Source organism: Micropterus salmoides, unplaced genomic scaffold (assembly GCF_014851395.1).
Source record: "Micropterus salmoides isolate LMB-PRFRI ecotype aquatic unplaced genomic scaffold, ASM1485139v1 Ms_hic_scaffold_15, whole genome shotgun sequence".
Classification (NCBI taxonomy): Eukaryota; Metazoa; Chordata; class Actinopteri; order Centrarchiformes; family Centrarchidae; genus Micropterus; species Micropterus salmoides.
In genome coordinates, this window is record NW_024040596.1 from 16,358,160 (window position 1) to 16,378,861 (window position 20,702).

Sequence of the window (20,702 nt, forward strand, 5' to 3'; positions counted from 1 at the left end):
TTCACTCATTAGATAACTCTTTGCCATCTCCACAGAGGATTATAATTTCCATTTAGTCTGAGATGGCAATGAAACTGTCAACATATCATGAAACAGGGAAATGAAACAGATGTACTTCCTCACTTCATATCGTACTTCTGTCCCAGAGCCTATCTGATTGTGAGAACCAGCCAGATCGTTGCTTTTATGACTGACTTTATATGTTTGAGCAACAGGGGGATTTTTTTGTGTGCTATATATTAAAGATCAAGAACACAGAGATTATGCAGGATATTTCAACTTGTGATAACTTGATGACAAACAAGACATAGCATAGTTTTTTTTACAAATAGTTCCATGTCAGTTTTACCAGTGCAACAAGGATCATAAGGCATCAGTACAGTACATGCGCAATGGTGAGTTTCAATGATACAAGTTTTGCTGTACTTTTTTAAGCTTTGCTTCATGTATAGCACGTAATAAATGTATCTAACAAAATGTTTTACTCATCAGAAGTTTTATCAACATGTGTTATGGATTTACTGGTTAACTGCACATGCTTTTTAATTGGATGTTTCTGTAATATAATCTGTAAAGCTTCTGTGATAAGAACTTGCATGGCATGAAGTAATACTTGTGCTAACTGTGTATATGTTTATTTCACTCCAGAAACTTTGACTTGTTGGCAGCTGATTTGCATTTGTGATAATGAAGTGTTCTAAAGTAAATACAGTACATTAAAGTTTACTCACAACTTACAGAATATATCTTAATACTATCTCTCAGTTTGAAATAACACTTCTAACAACCTACAGCTAGCAACTAAATAACAGTACAATAATAATACTTACTTAGAAATACAAAAGTAATAATACAAACATAAGCAATAAAACACACTGTTACTTAATTACACTCTGGGTTTTTTCTGCTACAGCCTTACTTAGGCTGGTATGACTAGAAGCTCATGGTGGATTTTGTTAGCTCATGCTGGCACAGTTTATTTAGATAAGTATTGTTGTGTATCTGACATTACTGAGGCAATTCATTTTTCTCTAGTTGTGCTATTCGAGTAGCTTTTAGCATAGTCTCTGCTGTACGGGGTTAACGTAATTCATATCATCATCATCATCATCCAAATTAAATTCTGTCAAAATATCAGGAACAGTTATTCCAGTTGAGTGATAATTTACAGCCTACTGCCACCTGCTGGATGCAGGTGGTACCATTCTGGAAAGCGATATATTTGAAAGCAAGTACAGGTTCACAATTTGTCAAGTCTGTCAGTTGAACATTTGAATAGGTTTTGCTTGCTGTAATCAATCCTCCTGCCTGTACTGTTTAAATATCCATTTGATTTGTCTTATTCAGACTGCAAAACCTGTTTCAAGGTTCACATAAGCACCTTATTATAGCACTATAGCATTATTAAGACACTTGTGAACCTATGCTTTAACATAACAAAATGTATGATGTAATATATGATTAATGGTGATATGCAGTATGCAGTCAGTTTACTGTATGTTATGACATACTGTGTAAGTTAACTCCATATGACCTATTTTATTGTTTATCTACAGACCGCCATATGTTGGATGCATTTGCTGCTTTTCCTTCTGTGTTACCATAATGACATCCAGCCTGCTGTGTGTAAACCTGTGTGGATGTCACGGCAGTTCCCTTGTGATGTCACAGCCTACAATACCTCTAAGGTGCTATTTGACTGTAAAGGGCGCCATCTGCACAAAGTACCTTATGGGATAACTGACAATGCAACTGAGCTCAACTTATCAGAAAATTTCATTAAGAATATTTCAGACAATTCATTTTCCAACCTCCTGAATCTGACTCGACTCAATCTGAGCTGGGCAAACAAGAACAAGGCACTGATAATTGCTGCGAATGCTTTCAGAAATCTGACAAAACTGCACGAACTAAGACTCTCTGGCAATTGTCTGACTGAAATTCCCGGCAATCTCCCTCCCAGTGTGGAAATCCTTGAGCTACACAATAACAAGATTTTGGTCATGGATAACAGCAGCCTGGCTGGCTTAACAAACGTAACACATTTATGGTTATCCAGAAACTGCTACATGTGGAATCCTTGTGGGAAATCTGTTATGATTATGGACGAGAGTTTTGCAGCTTTGACCAAACTGCAGGCTCTGGACTTGTCCTTTAACAACTTAACTCAAGTTCCCAAAGGGTTACCTAAATCATTATGCTTTTTAAAACTGGGTTCCAACAAAATACAATACATATCTGAAGATGATTTCCTGGGGCTACAAAATCTAAAAGTCCTAAAAATACAAGGGAACTGTCCAAGATGTCAAAATGCTCCATATCCCTGTGTTCCTTGCCAAAACAGTTCTCTCAGCATCCATCCCAATGCATTTCACAGTCTAACACATCTCGAGTCACTGAACCTGGGAGGAAACTCATTGGAGCTACTAAATCCCTCGTGGTTTCAGAGGCTTAACAAGCTGAAAGAGTTGTTCCTGTCATTTAATTTCTTATTAAAAGCAATTACTGAGGAGGCAACATTTCTAAGATACCTTCCCAGGCTAGAAAGAATTGATATCTCTTTCAATTTTGCTCTCAAATCATATCCTACAACATTAAATCTTTCAGGAGAGTTTGCAAATCTTGTGTCACTTAGAACTTTGCATATGGAAGGTTTGGTCTTCCAGAATATTGGACCAGGCACACTCAGACCTCTGTATGGGCTCAAAAATCTGTCTGCATTGAATTTAGGGACTAACTTCATAATTTACTCTGATTCCAACATATTCAGCAATTTATCCCACCTGAAAATGATATACCTAGCAGAAAACAGGCTCTATCCCATTCCAGTGAAAAGTCCCCCACATCCAAGTGGGGGATACAATCAGGGGATGGACTTTTCTATTTCACCGCTCATAAAACCTCATCCAAAAGATTTTGCTTATGAGATAACACACAGCCTTATCAAGCAAGAGTGCTTTGACTCTGGACGAGTGCTAATCCTTAGCTCAAATAATCTGTTCTTCATTTCTCCACAGCAATTTGAGGGTTATGGAAATATTTCATGTCTCAACCTCTCAGGAAATGGATTTTCAGCTGCGCTTAATGGAACAGAGTTCTCCTTGCTGCCTAATCTGACATACCTGGATCTGTCATTCAATAAGATTGATCTGGCCTATGACAACGCCTTCAATGAACTAAAGAAACTACAAGTACTAGACCTTAGTTACAACTGCCACTACTTTAAAGCGTTTGGGATAACGCATAATTTGAATTTTACCCAAAATCTGCCTGCCCTGAGAGTGCTGAACATGAGTTATAACTCCATTTCTACATTAACGACAAAACAGATGTACAGCAAATCATTAACCGAACTTCAGTTTAAGAATAATTATCTTGGGACTCTTTGGAAAGAAAGAGATGGCTCATACAAGACCCTTTTTACTAATCTAACTAATTTGACAATTTTAGATATATCCCACAACAGCATTGCAAAGATTCCAGAGGAGGTTTATGAATATTTGCCGCGCAACCTCACCATACTACGCATAAGTCACAACTCACTTACGGATTTTAAATGGGACAAACTAAAGTGTTTCAATCAACTTCAAATTTTGGTCCTAAGCTTTAATTCTTTAACTAATGTGACAGGTATAAACTCAAATGTCACCCACAGTTTGACTTTCCTTGACCTGAGCCATAATCACATTTTCCACTTGGACAGTGGATTTCTAAATGGTGCAAAGAGCCTTAAGATTCTTAGCCTTAGCTACAACAAACTGACTATCATCAATCAGTCCACCTTCCAACCGAGACCTGAAAATCAGATTCAGACTTTGTTTTTGCATAGAAACCCATTCCAATGTACCTGTGATTCATTAGATTTCATTGTGTGGATTGGAAACAGTGATGTAAAGATCCCCAGACTGACCACTGAGGTGACATGTAGCACACCAGCAAACCAAAAGCATCAAGCTCTGATATACTTTGATATTAACCAGTGTGTAAATGACAATCAGGCATTCTTGATCTACATTCTCACACAATCCTTCATTATCGTCTTTATGTTGGTGGCAACAGTTGCTCATTTATTCTACTGGGATGCTTCCTACGTCCTACATTATATGAAAGCTAAGCTGAAAGGATACAGGTCCTTGAACTCACCGGGTGGTGTTTATGATGTCTTTGTGACTTATGACACCAGAGATCCACATGTCTCTGAGTGGGTGATGAGGAATCTAAGAGTTAAACTGGAAGAGGAAGGAGAGAAGCATCTTCCTCTGTGTCTGGAGGAAAGGGATTGGCCCCCAGGGGTCCCGCTGGTAGATAACCTCACCCAGAGCATCCGATACAGTCGCAAGACACTGTTTGTCTTAACAGAGGGTTATGTTAAGACTGGGGTTTTCAAGCTGGCGATGTATCTGGCCCACCAAAGACTGCTTGATGAAAATGTAGATGTGATCGTGCTGCTGATGCTGGAGCCCGTCCTGCAGCACTCTCACTTCCTGCGCCTGAGGAGGAGGTTGTGTGGGAAAAGTATTGTGGAGTGGCCGAGGACAGCTGCTGCAGAGCCCTGGTTTTGGCAAAACTTGAGGAATGTGGTCAGAGTAGACAATCAGGTGATATACAACAAGACTTATTCAAAGTACTTCACCAGCAACTGAAGCAGTGCTCATGTTAAAGACCAGCTGTCTGGGGATGATTTCTAACTTTACTATGCGGACAATATCTGTTCTGAAACTTTTGTTCTGTATCAAAGCTGATGTGGTCTATCACAACTTTTATCACTGCCTGAGTCTTATTAGAAGAAAAATAAACAATCAAGGTGGGTTCAAATCAAGGGCTACTGGACTTGGTTGAGGTTGCTTGAAGATGTTTCATTTCTCATAGGCTACAAGTCCAGTTGCCCTTGATTTAAATGCACCTTGGAGAACTATGGCCTGAATGTCTGAGAATCTTCACAGAAATGATTTCATAATGTTGTGCTGATACAGTTAGAATGATACAGAATGTCCTGTATTTTGTTCGCAAATGTTACATATATTATATGAATAAATCAGCCCATTTTGTATACGTAAAATGTTTCAGTCTGTTTTCTGGTCTCCATCTGAGATATAAAATATCTTCAAGGTTTATAATTGTAAGACAACTAAATGCACTTCATTCTCCTTTATTTCAAGTGTGTATTGCTGGTTGGTATGGGCTAACTTATTAGAGAATAAAAACAAAAACTGGACAACAAAAACTTTCAGCAGTTATCTAAATTCTAAATCCACACTACTCCTACTACAGGTCCCCCATGTACTGCACTACACTACACGCGTTTCCTTGCATTACGTCCTGGTTATTACTTTGATTGACCGCACGGTGTCGTCCCTGATACATTTTTGAAAGGGCGCTGTGTGCAAGTTAAACTTAAACCAGTTGACTCATTGCCTCACTCATAAAGCACTTTGTAACCTAAAGCTTTTATTCGCGTTGTGACATCAACAAACACCTGGAGCCGCCATGATGATAAAGACGCCTCCTAACGTTACTAAGACGGGAGAAGGCTCCTTTTACTCAACTAATCTGACGCAGGTGGTCACAGCTGACTAAACGCACGTTTACCTCTCAAATAAATGCACAGACTCAGCTAAGCTGTAAATATGGTGAAGGTACATCCAGCGTGTGGTTGTAATCACACTTGAAGCAAAAATATATTTGTACTAAAGCAGGCTTTAGAGACAGTGGACGTGACGTCACATTTGTATTTGCATACTGCGCAGTATTTATAGCGTGGTTGACGCCGTAACCGTCATTCTGCTCCTGTGCCAGCAAGACGTGCATCTTGTTATTTCTGTGACCAAAATCCTGGTGAGTGCGTTGTTTATTTGGCCGTGTGCAAGTGTATTTCGAGCCTGCGTTTACTTTAGTCTTCAGGTTTCATAACGTTTCTCCTCATCGTCTGTTCTGCCTCAACATCAAACGATGTCAACTGCGCAGGATGTGTAAAAAGCTACTGGAATTAATCGAAAATGCCTTACCTAATAGAAGCAAATGTTTAGAGGGACTAGAGGGGTAAATGTAACGGTGTTTTGTGGCTTAGTCTATGAAACTAAAAATGCTGTATGTTGTCGGTTCAACACGTTAACCCTAATTCAGCAAGCTTATGTGCTTTACTTGAGTGATGTCTATTGTTCGACTTGTTGGGCAGCTATTGTCGGAGATGAAGGCGATCTGCACATCTTCATTTTAAAGGGCGGTGGTCCCTCAACTGCATATTTTGACTGACAAAGCGTTTCTAATATCAGGCACTGAGTTTTTTGCGTACACTAGCCTTCTAAGTTCTAATTGAGCCCACTAATTAGCTGTCTACATGCTCGGGTATCTTTTGACTGAATTCCGTGGCAGGACGGCACAATTTAAGGTGTGTGGGGGTTTTTTTTATTTTTTTTTATAGAGCCTCTGCAGACATGGCTGACAAACCTGACATCACAGAAGTCACAACCTTTGACAAGACCAAGCTGAAGAAGACTGAGACTCAGGAGAAAAACACACTGCCAACTAAAGAAAGTATGTGCTGTGCCTAATGACCTTAATCCAGAAATTATTAGTTGCTGTTAACCTCTAGAACTAATGAGAACTTTCTTCTTCTTCTTGCAGCCATTGAACAGGAGAAGACTGAGTCATAATGAAGACTGGTCCCCCTGTGCATTGTACATTCCACAAGCCTGCCCTTAATGTGTTCCAGCATGTATGAAGTTGAAGTACTTACTAAATGACAAACAATGGCTGTACAACTCTTCCCCCACACCACTCTTGTCTAGCTGTCCCCCTGCACATAAAAGGTTTTGTCAGCATGGGTTCCTGTTCATCTGTTGCTGTGGCTGCTTTGCCAGTGCGGTTGAAGAGGTGTCATGAAACAACTGAGGGGACCTACAGAGTTGTAGCCCTATTCTGGCCACTTGTAAATGCTCACAAAGCAGTGTTTTGGTTTTTTTGTATAAAATCTGGAATGCACAAGTTTGTCACATATGCAAAATAAAATGTAAATTGACTTTAATGTGTCTTTGTGGTATTACACTGGGGGTCCACCATTTGTGCGCCTCCCAGCCTGCATTACTAGCCGAGTTTAAAAAAACAAACAACTCTTAAGCATTTCTGGCAGCGTGGGAGCACTTTGTAGGTGTTGCATCTGTCTCTGGTGCTGGCACAACTAAAAGTGGTTATACTTAAACAGTTTGCTTGCTTGGATTCTGGATGAGCGTAAACTGATGTGGCATTCCTATATCCTGTACAGCTGGATTCAACTGCTTGTGCACTTCCTGGATAAGGTTAATGGCAATCTTGGGGGGTGGTAGGCTGTTCCATAACTTTATGAACCCACTCCTAATTTCATCAAGTGTTTGCACCTCCACCTTAATTTGAATTGGACAGCCTTGCAGTCCTGCATATTCAGCGTGGCACAGAAACTTGCGGCCTTGAAATTGCACCAGGCACACGTTCAGCCAACCTTTAAGTATGAGCACTACCTCCAGCTGTACTAACAGCTTTCCAATGTTAAACTGCCATGAGGCAATTCTTGTGAATATCTCCTGCCTGACAAGACCGATCATGTCTTGTCAAATGGACCTCAGGTGTTGCTGTGTCGCAAGAATAGATCATTTGATTTACTTTCTGGTCGGTCAGATTTTAATCAGCAGCTGCAGCATCCAGAATGTCTTTAAAATCAATGCTGGGGTTTAACAGCGCAAACCTAATGCTAGGTTATGTTAGAAAGTACAGTTAGAATTACGTGTCTGCCGTCAGTTGGGTGTCTCCTGATGCACTGTACTAATCAGAGGTGACAGGTATACACTGAACACTAAACTAAAGAGACAAGAGCAATAACTTTAGCTGCAGGGTTAAACGGTAGATTTATTGAGTACAATAGTTTGGCCTCTATTTTTTAAATAGCTTTTTGCTGTGAAGCTATGATCAAACAAATGATCAGTTTAAGTTTTTTTTTTTTTTTTTTTTTTTTTTTTTAAAGGTTAACATTTTGTCAACATATCAGCCAATTCAGGACTGTGATCATTATAGTGTCATAGACTTAAGCTGATAATACACAGGGCAACTTTTTGAGCAATGTTGCTGGGCAATCTTGCTGGAGGCAAGTCCGACTATGTTTTGAACGGATAGCGGCGGTGCGGGGCAGGTAGTGGAGTGGTGGGGGAAGGGGATCACAGTAGTAATCTTTACTCATTACCACTGACGGCAAAGTTGCCCAGCACGATTGCTCTAAAAGTTGCTCTGTGTATCATCAGCTTAACACTGTGCAAGCCTTGGTGTTTGTAACATCACTGAATGTAAACCACAGCATTGACGAGGATGCACTATATGGAGGCTGTCACCATGAAAAGCTAATTTAACCATCTATTTAAAGAGGGGAAAAAATGAGACTGTTCTACCTCATTTTGCTGCACAGGGACGGCAGCTGTATCTCGTGTGGAAAGAGAGAAAGGGAGAGAGATTACGTAACTGCAATGTGTCTATAGACCATAACAGCTGTGCTGTAGCAACAACAATAGGCTCTGCTGAGGGACTGGCACAAGTTCACATTCATCCTCTTTCCCACGAAGCCACAATTAATCTAGTAATTTTTAGTATGGGAAAAAGGGCATGTTTGTTTTTTTATCTGTCCTCATAAGAAGCACCAAAAGGCCACAACATGTACACTCTTTCACACATGTGATGCCAGCCCCTCCCCAAGTCTTCTACCATCCTTATGTGCAGTCTGGCAACACAACAGCTCCTCAGTGTCTCCCAACAATGTGTGCTTTGGGGAAAACAGTAGCCAATACTACACATTACAAGACACTGTTTTCTCCTGTTACGCTCTCTCCACACTTTGTTGAAGTGACAAATGATATGTTTAGCTTCAGACATATCTATCCTTACAACGGGAATGCAGCTCAAGCTTTTAGCATCTTGCTCAAGGACACTCGAAGGGAAAACCTGATCCCCTTTGGGTGGGGAGTAGAGCATTAATATAAATAATTACAGCATTATACTGAGTCACCCGATTTTAACAAATGCTGCTTATATGGGTCTTCCCAGTCAAGATGTGATGACTGTCCACGAAAAGGGATGCAAATGACACTAAGGACTGATTGTGGTGAACTTGGTTTGAGGCATGGCCATCTGCCAGTGTTGTGATGGGCACCCTCAGGACCGACTGCATCCCTCTACGAAGAACACAAATGCCTCTAAGACTGTCTATGGCTACATACGTAATGTACTTTGAGAATGACACCACACTGGGAATGCTGCTCCCCAACAGGGGCTTAAACTGTATATTAACAACCATCATACTGTTTTTTTTTATATGAGGCATAGAAATAACTTGCGAATTTGTACTGAATGTGACTGATATAATCAGTTTCAATAATTTATCAAATAATCATATACATTAACAATGAGTCAAAATGTCAGAAATGGTGTGAAGCATTGTGAGAAGAAGGAATGATTCTTCCCACATTTTAAAGATGTCTTCACAAGTTTTGTTTCTGAAAAATGGTTAAAGAGATTCGGAATTGGCTACCAATCAGTATCTAATATCAGTATCAGTATCAAAACCAATACAATACACAAAACACAATAAAACTTAATAAACATCCCTAATATTAGCAGCAAATTCATGTAACATCATACCCTGACTGTTTTTTTGACAGGAAATGTTTTAGGGGCAAAAACAAGCCTTGTTCCTACAGGTTATTATTTTTATATGCCGGAGGAAGTGACAGGATCTCACAGCTGGTAGCAGCAGCGTGGCGAAACTCAACACTGTGTCTCTGCTCCTTCATCATGTTCAGCCTATTATCTGAATGCCAGGTCCATCTTTCTTGTGTTCTGTTTCCATGGTAGCAGACTGGAGATTTTTAAGCTTTCCATATATTTAGACAAAATCAGAGACACAGCAGTGTTGTTCAGAGCCAGATAATTGAAACCTGTGCAACGCGTAACAATTTCAGAAATTAGCTTGAGCCTCCTTTACAAAGTATAGTGGTTTTACTGTATGTATAGTTTTTTTTTCATTCTCACATGATCGTTAAGGTTCCTCCACAATACTTACACGTCTTTTGGCACAACATTCTGGTCTTCCTCACTTGCCCCTGATGTTACTACTTTAACGGTTGGATTGGATTGTTGGATGTAATTGTAGGAAACTTATGTTCAGCTATGAAATAAAAAATGTTCTTGGCTAATCTGTTGGGAATAGCTGCTAGGTCAAGTAAAATGAGAAACTCAATTCTAGTTTGACTTCTCTTTTTTTGCTGGTTTGGTTCACATTCTGCAGGTTAAACACCCTCTGGCAAGTTGTTTCAATTGTTTTCCTGTCTAAGCATGTTTCTCATGTTTGGGCACAGCTTTGCATTTCTTAGGTGTTTAAGTATGCCACAGAGAACAGATGTTGTTGTGCAATGTGTACCTTAGCCAATATGCTGTGCTGTAATGGAACACCTAATGCATTTTTGTGAGTCAATCACAGCGCCAGCATGCTCATTACAGCCAGCCAGCAGTTTATTGTTGTGTACGCCACCAGCTCAAATGACAAAAGACATTTCCTGAATTCTATAAGAGAATTGAAACATGTTTTGGACAGGTCTTTCTGGTAAATGTGTAACAGGAAAAAAGGATTTTCAGAAGCTTTGCTTGTTGGTGACATCTGATAATACTTTCACCTTTATAATTTTGCATGCAACAGGAAAAGCTTAAACTGAGCACAATAATTGTTTTTAACTTTTTATTAATTTTGTTGTTTTTCAGTCCACAGGGACACTGGAAATATAAATAATTAAACTGTTTATCTAGGAGTCTATTGAAATCAAATGTTAATGGCACCAAGTGGGTGTCTCTCTAGTTATCTGTTTTGTGGCTGGCATAGAATAACAGAACAGAATCATCACAAATATCCATAGATATGTTAGGAAGAGGAACATTATGTGATGTTATCAACTGTACTGTCAAATTCTGAAATTATTATGAACATAGCTCAGTCACAGTACAGAAGCAGGAAAAGCCAGTACACAAAATGGATTCATGGTGTTAAATATTATTCCATCCATCGTCAACTGCTTATCCTGCGTACAGGGTCACGGAGGTTAAATATCATTCAAGACAGTAAAACCTGTCAAACTGTTTGCTTTATATGACTTTAAAAGTTTGCTCCAGTTTTAACCATAAGTGTGATAAAATACTGAAGCTGGGCAACAAATGTGCATTCATCTGTGTAGGGAGACTCAGCGTCTTTATGTTCTTACTTCAGAGTGCACCAAGGAAAGGACAATCCATCTTTGTCTTCATTATCACACCCATGGTGGGAAAAAGTAGCGCAGCCATTGTGTGATAGGTAGGCACAAAAGCTGAAGGGTGTGAGCTGACCAATCCAGTGACGCACCATAATGGTTGCTATGTGTGACAAAGGAACTCCCAGAAACGTGCCTTGTACTATACATGAGATTTGTGGCACAGGGCTGGCAAACATTTATGTCTGTGCAGGTTTTGACAGGAATCTCTGGAAAAGCTAAGTAGCGAAGTAAAATGTAGTGCAACTGTTTGAAAGCTCACAAACAAAGCAAATACATACAGAGTTACCTGACCTGTTTCTTATTCTTTGGAGGCTGTTAAGCTCTAGTTGGAGTAATGAACAGCAACGCCCAACTTAGCAGAGAATGCACTTTGCATTTGTGGTGTCAGTCCTACAGAATTACCTAGCAAGGGGTGGCAGACAAAGGGGTGTATGGGTCATTATGTGAAACTAAAGTAGATACAGCTTGAGGAAAGACTGGATCACCAAAAAATATACAACCTCATCACAAATTCCAAAAACAGTTATAGAGAATGAGAGGAAGGATTGATCTCTTAAAGTAGCACGATATAACAAGAATATAATCAGATGTATAGCAACAGGAGGCAGATAAAATAGTGTAAATACTGCAGACTTGATCAGAAAGCCTATTTGCAGGATGTCTCAGCTGTGCAGTAAGACATTTTTAAATAGCCCTTAAAAATGAAAACGTTGTTTATTTATTTAACTGTTTTTATATCCTTTAATTGTTGTGTAAATGTTGTTTCAAAGCTTTCTCTACACTGACAGATATGCAACTAATTTCCTATTTCTGGCAAAAAAAAAAGCTATGCTCTGAACGCAGCGATGGCAAGGGATCGAGCTCAATGTTCAAACAAGTGAGAAAAGTTAAAGGGTCAGTTACACAAAGGCAATGTAATTCCAAGAATAAAGCGCTTTCTATTTCTTTAGCTTGCTGGATTTTTGCAATCTGATTAGCTAGGCAGATGTGACCCCAGTGCACTGACATAGATGCAGTGTAGTCTGATCCAATGTGACATGTGCATGCAACCTTTCAGCTGCAAGAGTCACCCTGGTGAGCTCCGTAGCTCGCCAGCTGTGAGCCAAGCAACCCAAATCCCCCCCTTTTCAGCACCAATTTTCTCATGTATACTTACATTATATGTGCATGAGAGAAAGCATTCACAGTCTTACGTGCTACAACTTCAGTAACCTGCGCCAGGCACCGCACATGCAGAATACAGAGCACAAGGTGAGGGTTTAAAGCTAGCATGATAACACTGATCATGTGAGACAATGCAACAGGAAGTGAGAGGAATGAGTTTGAAGTGAGACGCCAGCATGCATGTGTTTAAAGAGGGAGATAAAGATTGTGCGGCAGTAATCATGTGATGTGAGCAGTGGAAGTGAGTGTTCTAGGTTGTCGGACGGAAAAAGTGGGAGAAAATGCAGAGCTCGGACAATCTGTCAGTTGAGTGAAATATCTGATCTGAATCTGAAGACTGACAAGAGAGATTTAGAGAGAAATAGACTTCAATTGATATATGCATCAGAAAAGTGACTATTCTACGTTTAGGTACATTTTTATGCAAAACTAGGATCGGTACTGTGATAAATCTGCAAAATCACAAAAAGTAGACCTGGAAAATCAAACAATGAAGTGTGTATGCAGAAACTGTGATTTAAGTATTTCCTTCTGGATCAGATGCTGAGTACGTGGTCCTTTCACTTGGCAAGGCAGGCTCCATATAAATGAAAGAACCTCAATATTTATTAAGGCAATAGGCAGATGAATTAAGAGATTGAACCAGGGTTTTTTTCTACTATACTGCTTTTAACTGGTGCAGCTGACTCTTCTGTGGAGTCTTTTTTTGACCAACCCTTTTTTTTACCAGGTTAGCTTATGTGGTAAATGTTTGTAGCATGTAGTGCAGGAAACAAAGTAGTTCCCTTTTGAGAGAAGACTAAGTGCCTCTATAAGTTGAGTTTGAAGCAGTGACCAGAATGTCATATCGTCAGGTCAGACCTCCACCTTCCTAAACAAAGCACCTATGTGATAGTTAACCACATGGAACTAAACCCCCACACAAAATGACATGACAATCCAGTTTTTTGGGTTTTTTTTGTCGCTGTCAGATATTGTCTTAATAATCCCATTAAAGATTTCTGGCAATATTTAATAGGACATGGCACTGATACATGATTGTTGTTATGGGACACAAAGAAGCAAAGCTCCACTAACAATTTATCCCTCCAGTTCAGTCCTTTTGGCTGGTATATGTTGTCATACCAGAGGATAATGCTCTTGACAGAATTTGTCAACCTCTCCTCCTCACACTTACTTAGATGTTTCTCCAAGTTATAGTACAGCTTTCGTGGCTTGACATTACAGTGTCAGCACAGGATTAGTATTTGTCTGAGACAATATAACAACTTTTTGACCACTTATAATGTGCCACTTTTCAAAGCACTTGTGTTAATATTTGCTACTGGTCCTGCAATAACACTTAAGATGGCAAAAATGGATTATTATCATTCCTTAGTAAACCAGTGTTGACAAGAAAGTGTTACCTGACTGTTAAATCTCCTGCACTTTAAAGCTGTATGTTACAGGAGCTTGAATTTGTCTGTGTGACAGGATGTGGTGAGCTGCAGTGCCATAGTATAGAAGCAAAACTGTTAAATTAACTGTGCTGGTGGACTGATTCCTCATTGCCGAGCTGCTGTAATTCTTGTTTCTATGCAAGTCAGGAAAGGAAGAGGAACTTCATTTTAAACTTAAATTAAGTGATGGTGTAGTGAAGTGTCAAGTTTCACATGTGCTTCACAACTGTGAACACCTGTGTATTCTGTTCACATGAGGTGTAGGTTAGTAAAGAGGTACAAATAGTAAATAGTAATAGTAAAATATAAATAGAATCCCGCACCACAGTTTCACATCTGCCAAGTATAATATTTTTTGCTATAATATTGTTTTTGGTAGGATTTAATGACTGATCAATCACGCTGTTCTGTATATGGTGCAGATCACAAAAATGTTCCTTAAAAAGCAGTGTAAAATCCTGGCAGAGACTACAACAACCTGATGACATCGTTATATCTGCCAGGATTTTTAAATTCATTAAATCCTACCAAAAACTGCCAAAAATATTATACTTGGCAGATGTGAAACTGTGGTGTGGGATTCTATTTATATTTTGAGAACTGGTGATGCTGACACATTTTATTTGATGTGCCATGTATGTAATTGTGTGTGTTTAGTTTTTGCGAGTTGTATTGAACAACCATTTGCAACGCTTGAATGATGATCAATTATATAAATTTGTTTTTTGTTTCTTTATCTTTTACTGCTATGCACCATGGTCCTGAGTAGTTAGGAGAAGTCCTGGCTAGATACAGCATGTCTCTGTATGTATATTGGCCAAATGCAAGCATTTATATGTTGATCCTTTGTATAGGCTTGCAGTTATGTTTAAATTTGTAGTATCATAACAGCATGCAAACCCCCTTACATCTATGTTGTCTGCACCCAGTAGTCTAAAAGGCTTGTTGTGAAACATTCAGAGTGGGTCTGAGAATGGTTTTATCTCCCCTTAATTAATGTGGATAAGCACTTGGAGATGGCTGTGTAGCCTATGTGTGCACACAGTTCAAAGTGGGCCTGTGGAAACAGTCAAGACAAAGCCTGGTTCAAAGTTTTTGAACTGTTACTTCTGCTATTTGTAACATGTTCTCTCTTCCTTTTGTGGCAGGCTGTTTCCACTTCATGCTGTGTACCGCTTTAGAGGAACCTGTAGGTATAACACACAAGCCTCATTCTTCTCTGCCCAGATCTCGAACATTATGCTAAAATGAACCCAGCAGAACGTGCAAGTCAAATTACAAACCTTGTTAGGGAATAAATCCTACCTAAACAACTTTATGAACACCAAAACACACATGCCGTCCACTCATATCTTACAGTTTAATAGTATATGTATACAACCCCAAACAGTTAATTTTTACAGTTTAAAAAGCCAAGTGTGGAAAGCTTTTTTTTTGTATCCCTGTATTTTGTGTATCCCTGCAGCAAGAGCTGCAAAGCTCATTCTAAGTAAAAACAGGAAATGAAATCTGGTTGTTTTTATTGTAATGATAACCAGTTGGGACAAGTCTGTAATAACAACACAGCCATTTTAAATGTATTGTCAGGAGCCTATGATCCCTACAATAGTGCAGGCACATTCAAACTCTTGAGCACACACATGGTCCCAGTTAAAAATGATACTGCAGCATGTCTTATCCTGTTAGGCATGCAGTTTACATGATAAGTGCACTAAGGTGAAGTGGGTTCTCTTCTTAGGGTACATAGTTGTGTAATTATACCCAGCATGAACCTCCCCAGTTAAGAAGAATAAAGGGCAGCTTTAAACTCTGACCTGTGGGGTCTTGCTATAGGTTAAATGGCAAATTGAACCCCTGCAGACATCAAAGAACAATGCAAATTATAGCTACAGAATAAAGCTGTATCACTATGACACAAAAGGCTTCATTATCGCAATAATATGTTCCTTTAATTGTAGCTTTGATAATAGCAGCATAGGGATATGTTTTGTATTGCACATAGAAGACATACAAAGACTCTCGAGGTTCCCAGAGCTAATTGAACAAATCATGGCTTTAACTACAAACTGTTGGCATGTGTGCCACCACAAGTAGGTTACAGCAAACTTACTAAAACAGGTCAAACTGAACAGAGCATTAGTGACACAAAAACAAAATATTAGGACCTTAGAAAACAGCAGTGTTAATAAAAGAGGGTAGTTTGAAAAGAGATATTTCGATTTAGATATATTCATGTGGCAGGAAGTACACAGGGGAAGTTCCCCATTAACTAACCACATACGGAAGAAATGGAAGTTAAAAAAAACATACCGCAACATCTTTAGCTATATGTATAAAGTATATGTGATGTTGTTTAATGGTGTGTGAGGTCTAGTCAGGATCTACCAAGGAGAATGAAAGACAGGAAAACAATGTGTCATGTTCCTCAGTTAGATTAAAAAGTCAGCAATTAATGCAGCAGACAAAGACTAGTCTCCTCATACAAAACAATGCAATACAGGAAGACTGTCTGTGATACAACTTTAGCAAAGCAACTGATGTTGCTTCTGTGAAATTACATCACCAGCTCTACTGCAGAGTCCTCAGCAGAAGTGCTTTGTTTGAGACTGTGACAGATTAAATAGATCACTGTAATGTCTCTGACCAGGCGAGCCCATTAATAAATAATGTTGAGCCACACACGAACCCTCTTGAGATGTCTGGTGCTTCCCTATACCCCACCCTCACGGCATGGCACAACTGTGTCCGCTGCTGCATTATTAATGAGAGGAGAACGGGAGGTGTCCAGCTGCGGCCAAAGCCTGCATTTAGCCTGCCACACCCGTCACATCGAGAGGGCAAAAGTGTTCTGTGTGATCTCGCAGACAGAATCTTGAATCCCCCATGATCTGTCTCTCTGGTTGCACTGGCTTCAACCTCACTTAGCAGCAGCGTGTCATTGTGTTATCTGTGGGCAGCAGATGTTCCAGAAGAAGCACCTGGACTTATAAGTCTGAATTACAGGAGGTTTCTGTTAGGTCACATAAAGGACAGTGCCATACAATTACAACTTTAAGCACAAAAAATGAAACTTTAGGTATCAGATGATCAGGCGAGGCTTCAGATGCACACTGAATGCAGAAAATCATTGCTCTATAGAAAAAGTTGCTCTATATTAAGGTTGTTTTTTTTCATGTGTTTCATCCTCTGTACTCACAAACTTAACAATTTAACTAGAGAGGTGTGAATAAAGGATCCTTCTCTGAGAGTTGAACACACCCAGTCAAAAGATTTCTCAAGGTCCCACCTACTATTGCAGGGGGGGAAGTCACAGCTCGCCCCTCTTCACTGTTGCACAGATCTTCTTAAAGTAATACACAATATCAGGGTTTATCGTTTTTAGAAAGACCACACTACAACGTAAAAGACTGGAGCTTTGAAGCCAGATTGTTCTTTTTTTATTGTTACACACAGCCCTTTTAAATTTGACAGTTTTATAAACCTTTGTCAAATCTAGACAACAGTGTTTGAATTTATTTAAACACATCACGTCAAATAGTCTACCACGATATCTTTGATGAGCAGTGGCCCATTTTCACAGCAGTCAGTATTCTCTGCAGCGCATTCATTGCTCATTTCATCTCCCACTCAGGGCAGGATGTGGTTGTGTACACACACTGCTTTCAAAATAACTACTCCTAACAGCTTTGTCTCTCCTTTTATAGTAAAAGCCTTGTTCAGCGTGCCAGCAGTCATGGTGAGGGACTCTGTGCATCCCTCGCATAGGGGCAACTGATTTCCCCCAAAAAGGAGCATGCATCTTGTCGGGGGGGGTAAACTAGGGTTACTGACCCAGTATCCACTGCATTATCGAATTATAACTTCATCGACTCCTGTCTGCAAGCTTGGAGCCAATTGAAGTGAGTGGAGATTATTGACCTAAGTGAATGCCAGGAAGTGGGGAGGCACACTTCCTGAAGGTTAGTAACAGCGTGCTGCCAAAGTGCTGTACCACTTGTAGCCAGGTTTAAAAAAATAATGACACAAAGAAACAAGGGCATACATATATAAGTCATTACATGAAAAAGTGTGAGTTAATTCTAGCTTAACACATACCCTAAAAATGATAAAAGTAACTTTTTAATGTTTGTAAATCCATGATAATAGCTACAGGAAACAGCTAAGTAGACTACTGTCCTATCCATAACCACCCCATTTTATAATGTGCCTCAACATGTACTCTCATTCAGGATATGATGCAGCTTCAGTCAACACAAAAACACATGCACACCAACAGGGACCTCTGGTGACAGAAAAGAGGCAAAGCACCCAATAAAATTCCACTCAAACAGCTGAGGTTTCTGTTCAGATCAGTGCAGAACGGTTAAACCCCAAATCCCGACCAGCCGGGAACAGAACAGTTAAAAAACAAAACATTAAGATTTTGTCATTAAGAAGACGAAATTGCAACTCAATTAGATGTAGATTACAGGCAAAGTATTTAGCAACACATGGCCTTTTGTCTACTTCTTGGCTCTTTACATGTGTTGGCAAGTGTCTCCCCCTCCTGGAAGAAAATGGAACTTAAGAAAATCTGAGACAGACTGTGGCAGATTTATAGATTCATGCTAAAGAAATACTAAATGCTACACTATACCTACTTGAAATGTTAAAAAGAAACATTTTGTTTATACTAGCACTAAAAACACAACAAAATTTGTCAGGACAGTATAAGGGGCTTCATAACTACCTCTAAAAATTAAATGATCCCTGTGTTTTTTCAGTCATTTAAAACAAATTCACATACTCCCATAGAGCATATCTTGAAAGTTCATACATGCTAACTGAAAAGCCACTAAACTGCATCAAAGCTGCATCCAGTTCGATGGAAGTTGGGAGAACTGGTCTAAATGAGAGGGCTTTCAAGAAGATGGCACTGTTGTTGTAAAAATAATGGCTTCATCAGGTTCACTCGACAACTACCTTAGTACAGGGCCCACACAGCTGACACAGCAGCATCAAGAAAACAGCTTTAATGTATAGTATGCATGACCCAAATGCTTGAGATGTCAGTCATAGAGAGTCAGGTTGCAGACTAGGAAGGAAGGAAATGGGTGAGTGTATGTGTATGTTATTGTGTAGCACAGGAGCTCTCCCTCTGAAGGTGGTAAAGATATCAAGCATCAAATGAAACAAGGACTAATAGTGACTACTACTATAACTACTATATATGATTGCTGTAATGTCATGCACTGTACTGTACACAAACAATGACTTTCTTGTTTAATGCAGTAATAAATAATAATACTATATGCTAGAGCCTGACACCATACAGAAAACAACAACTCAGCGAGTCATTGTGTGGAGAGCATACAGCTCTTGTTTCATTCCCTAGATCCTATCACATTTAACTTTTTAGCTGTAAACCAAAATTAAACAATATGTCATGGAAAAAGTCAAAGTATTTTAACTCCCACATAATTCAGTGGAGGAGAAAAATGGCTGTGTAAACCCATCTCTTCAAAAATAATATATATTTTTTAAACTGTTGACATGTAATCTTGTGAAAGCTAGTTTTTTATTTTGGTCAAAAATATTCTCCAATGTCTTGCTCTTGCGAAAAAGTTTCCAAACTATTAAATTAATTTTTAATGTAACTATTAAACATGGTGGTCTTGGCAAAATAGGTATTTTTCATGGCAGACATTTTGACATGTCAGTGTGAAAAAAGCACAGGTGTAAATAATAAAATATCTGCTGAATTCCATTTAGCTACTTCAGTATCGTGTTCCTGGTGTTGTGCGTGCTGGCTCACTGTCCTGGGACACTTGAATAGAACAGAGCCATCGTTAAAGTTATTAGTAATACCTGTGCTTCTCCTACTATCACAATTTAAAATGTCTGCTTTGAAAAAGTCATGTTATGGTTTGTTGGTACTTCCCTACAATTTTATATAGATATAGATACTACATGTAACTACAGCCTAACTCAAACAACTAGATGGTCCACATGAAGGAACCACTTGGAACCATGTGACCAATAAGCTCCCTATGTTATACCTAAGAAAGTAAAACTACTTGGAAAAAGGTTACAGAAAGATTGTGGTCATGACAAATAAACCATGGTGAACTAAATCATGGTAATTGTTACTGTCCATGCGGTCCCCTGTTAACAGATATTATTTTCTGCCAATACCACTACTCAGTGCTGCATATTTGTAGGAAACATGGCCTAGTTTCCCAGCAACCAAACTTCCTCCACCTCCCGAGCTTCCTCCTGGGTTAGCATATATAGGAATTGCTCCATGTGAATTCAGCAATATGAGTTTAGGTTCATGTTAATTGTCGTTGTGTATCCCCTGCTCAGTTAAGTTGAGTGTGTGAGAGCTAAGAATCAGTTTGTGCCACACTGATTTGTTCTGAGTTTCACATGAGCGGAGCCACATCAAACTCAACCGACTCAAACTCAAACAACTTGTATTATTCTTACAATAAATGGTTGCAACAGTGGGAGTGTCCAGGCTGAATTTGTTTTGACCTCGCACTATATAAACAAAATGAAATATAACCAACATTTAGCATGCAGAAACATTTCTGCTTTGTGACATGAGTACTGAATGTCTGGGTAAATAGTCACAGAGTTGGATTGTTGAGCTTAACTATAGTGGTTTAACTGCAGATGTGCCTCTCATCTGAAAGCCATTTACAGTTTTCAAATGGCCATTTTGAGCTTCTTTGGACAATGTGGCAGTTGACAGACATGAACTGTGTAAATAAATTCAGCGAAAAAAAATTACCTCTGTCATACA

The 20,702-nt window shown here is 39.3% G+C and overlaps 2 protein-coding genes across 2 annotated transcripts; both read left to right on the top strand.

The window, feature by feature from the left end:
- The first annotated feature begins 150 nt into the window (after positions 1–150).
- Positions 151–5,059, top strand: LOC119904158 (toll-like receptor 8). The gene is made up of 2 exons (XM_038720614.1): positions 151–395; positions 1,557–5,059. Exons 1-2 carry the CDS (start codon positions 393–395, stop codon positions 4,641–4,643), a joined length of 3,090 nt encoding a protein of 1,029 aa, XP_038576542.1. The 5' UTR covers positions 151–392; the 3' UTR covers positions 4,644–5,059.
- Positions 5,060–5,680: 621 nt separating this feature from the next.
- tmsb4x (thymosin beta 4 X-linked) lies at positions 5,681–7,020 on the top strand. Its single transcript, XM_038720617.1, has 3 exons — positions 5,681–5,835; positions 6,422–6,534; positions 6,625–7,020. The coding sequence occupies exons 2-3, from the start codon at positions 6,435–6,437 to the stop codon at positions 6,651–6,653; spliced, it is 129 nt and encodes a 42-aa protein (XP_038576545.1). The 5' UTR covers positions 5,681–5,835; positions 6,422–6,434; the 3' UTR covers positions 6,654–7,020.
- Positions 7,021–20,702: the final 13,682 nt, after the last annotated feature.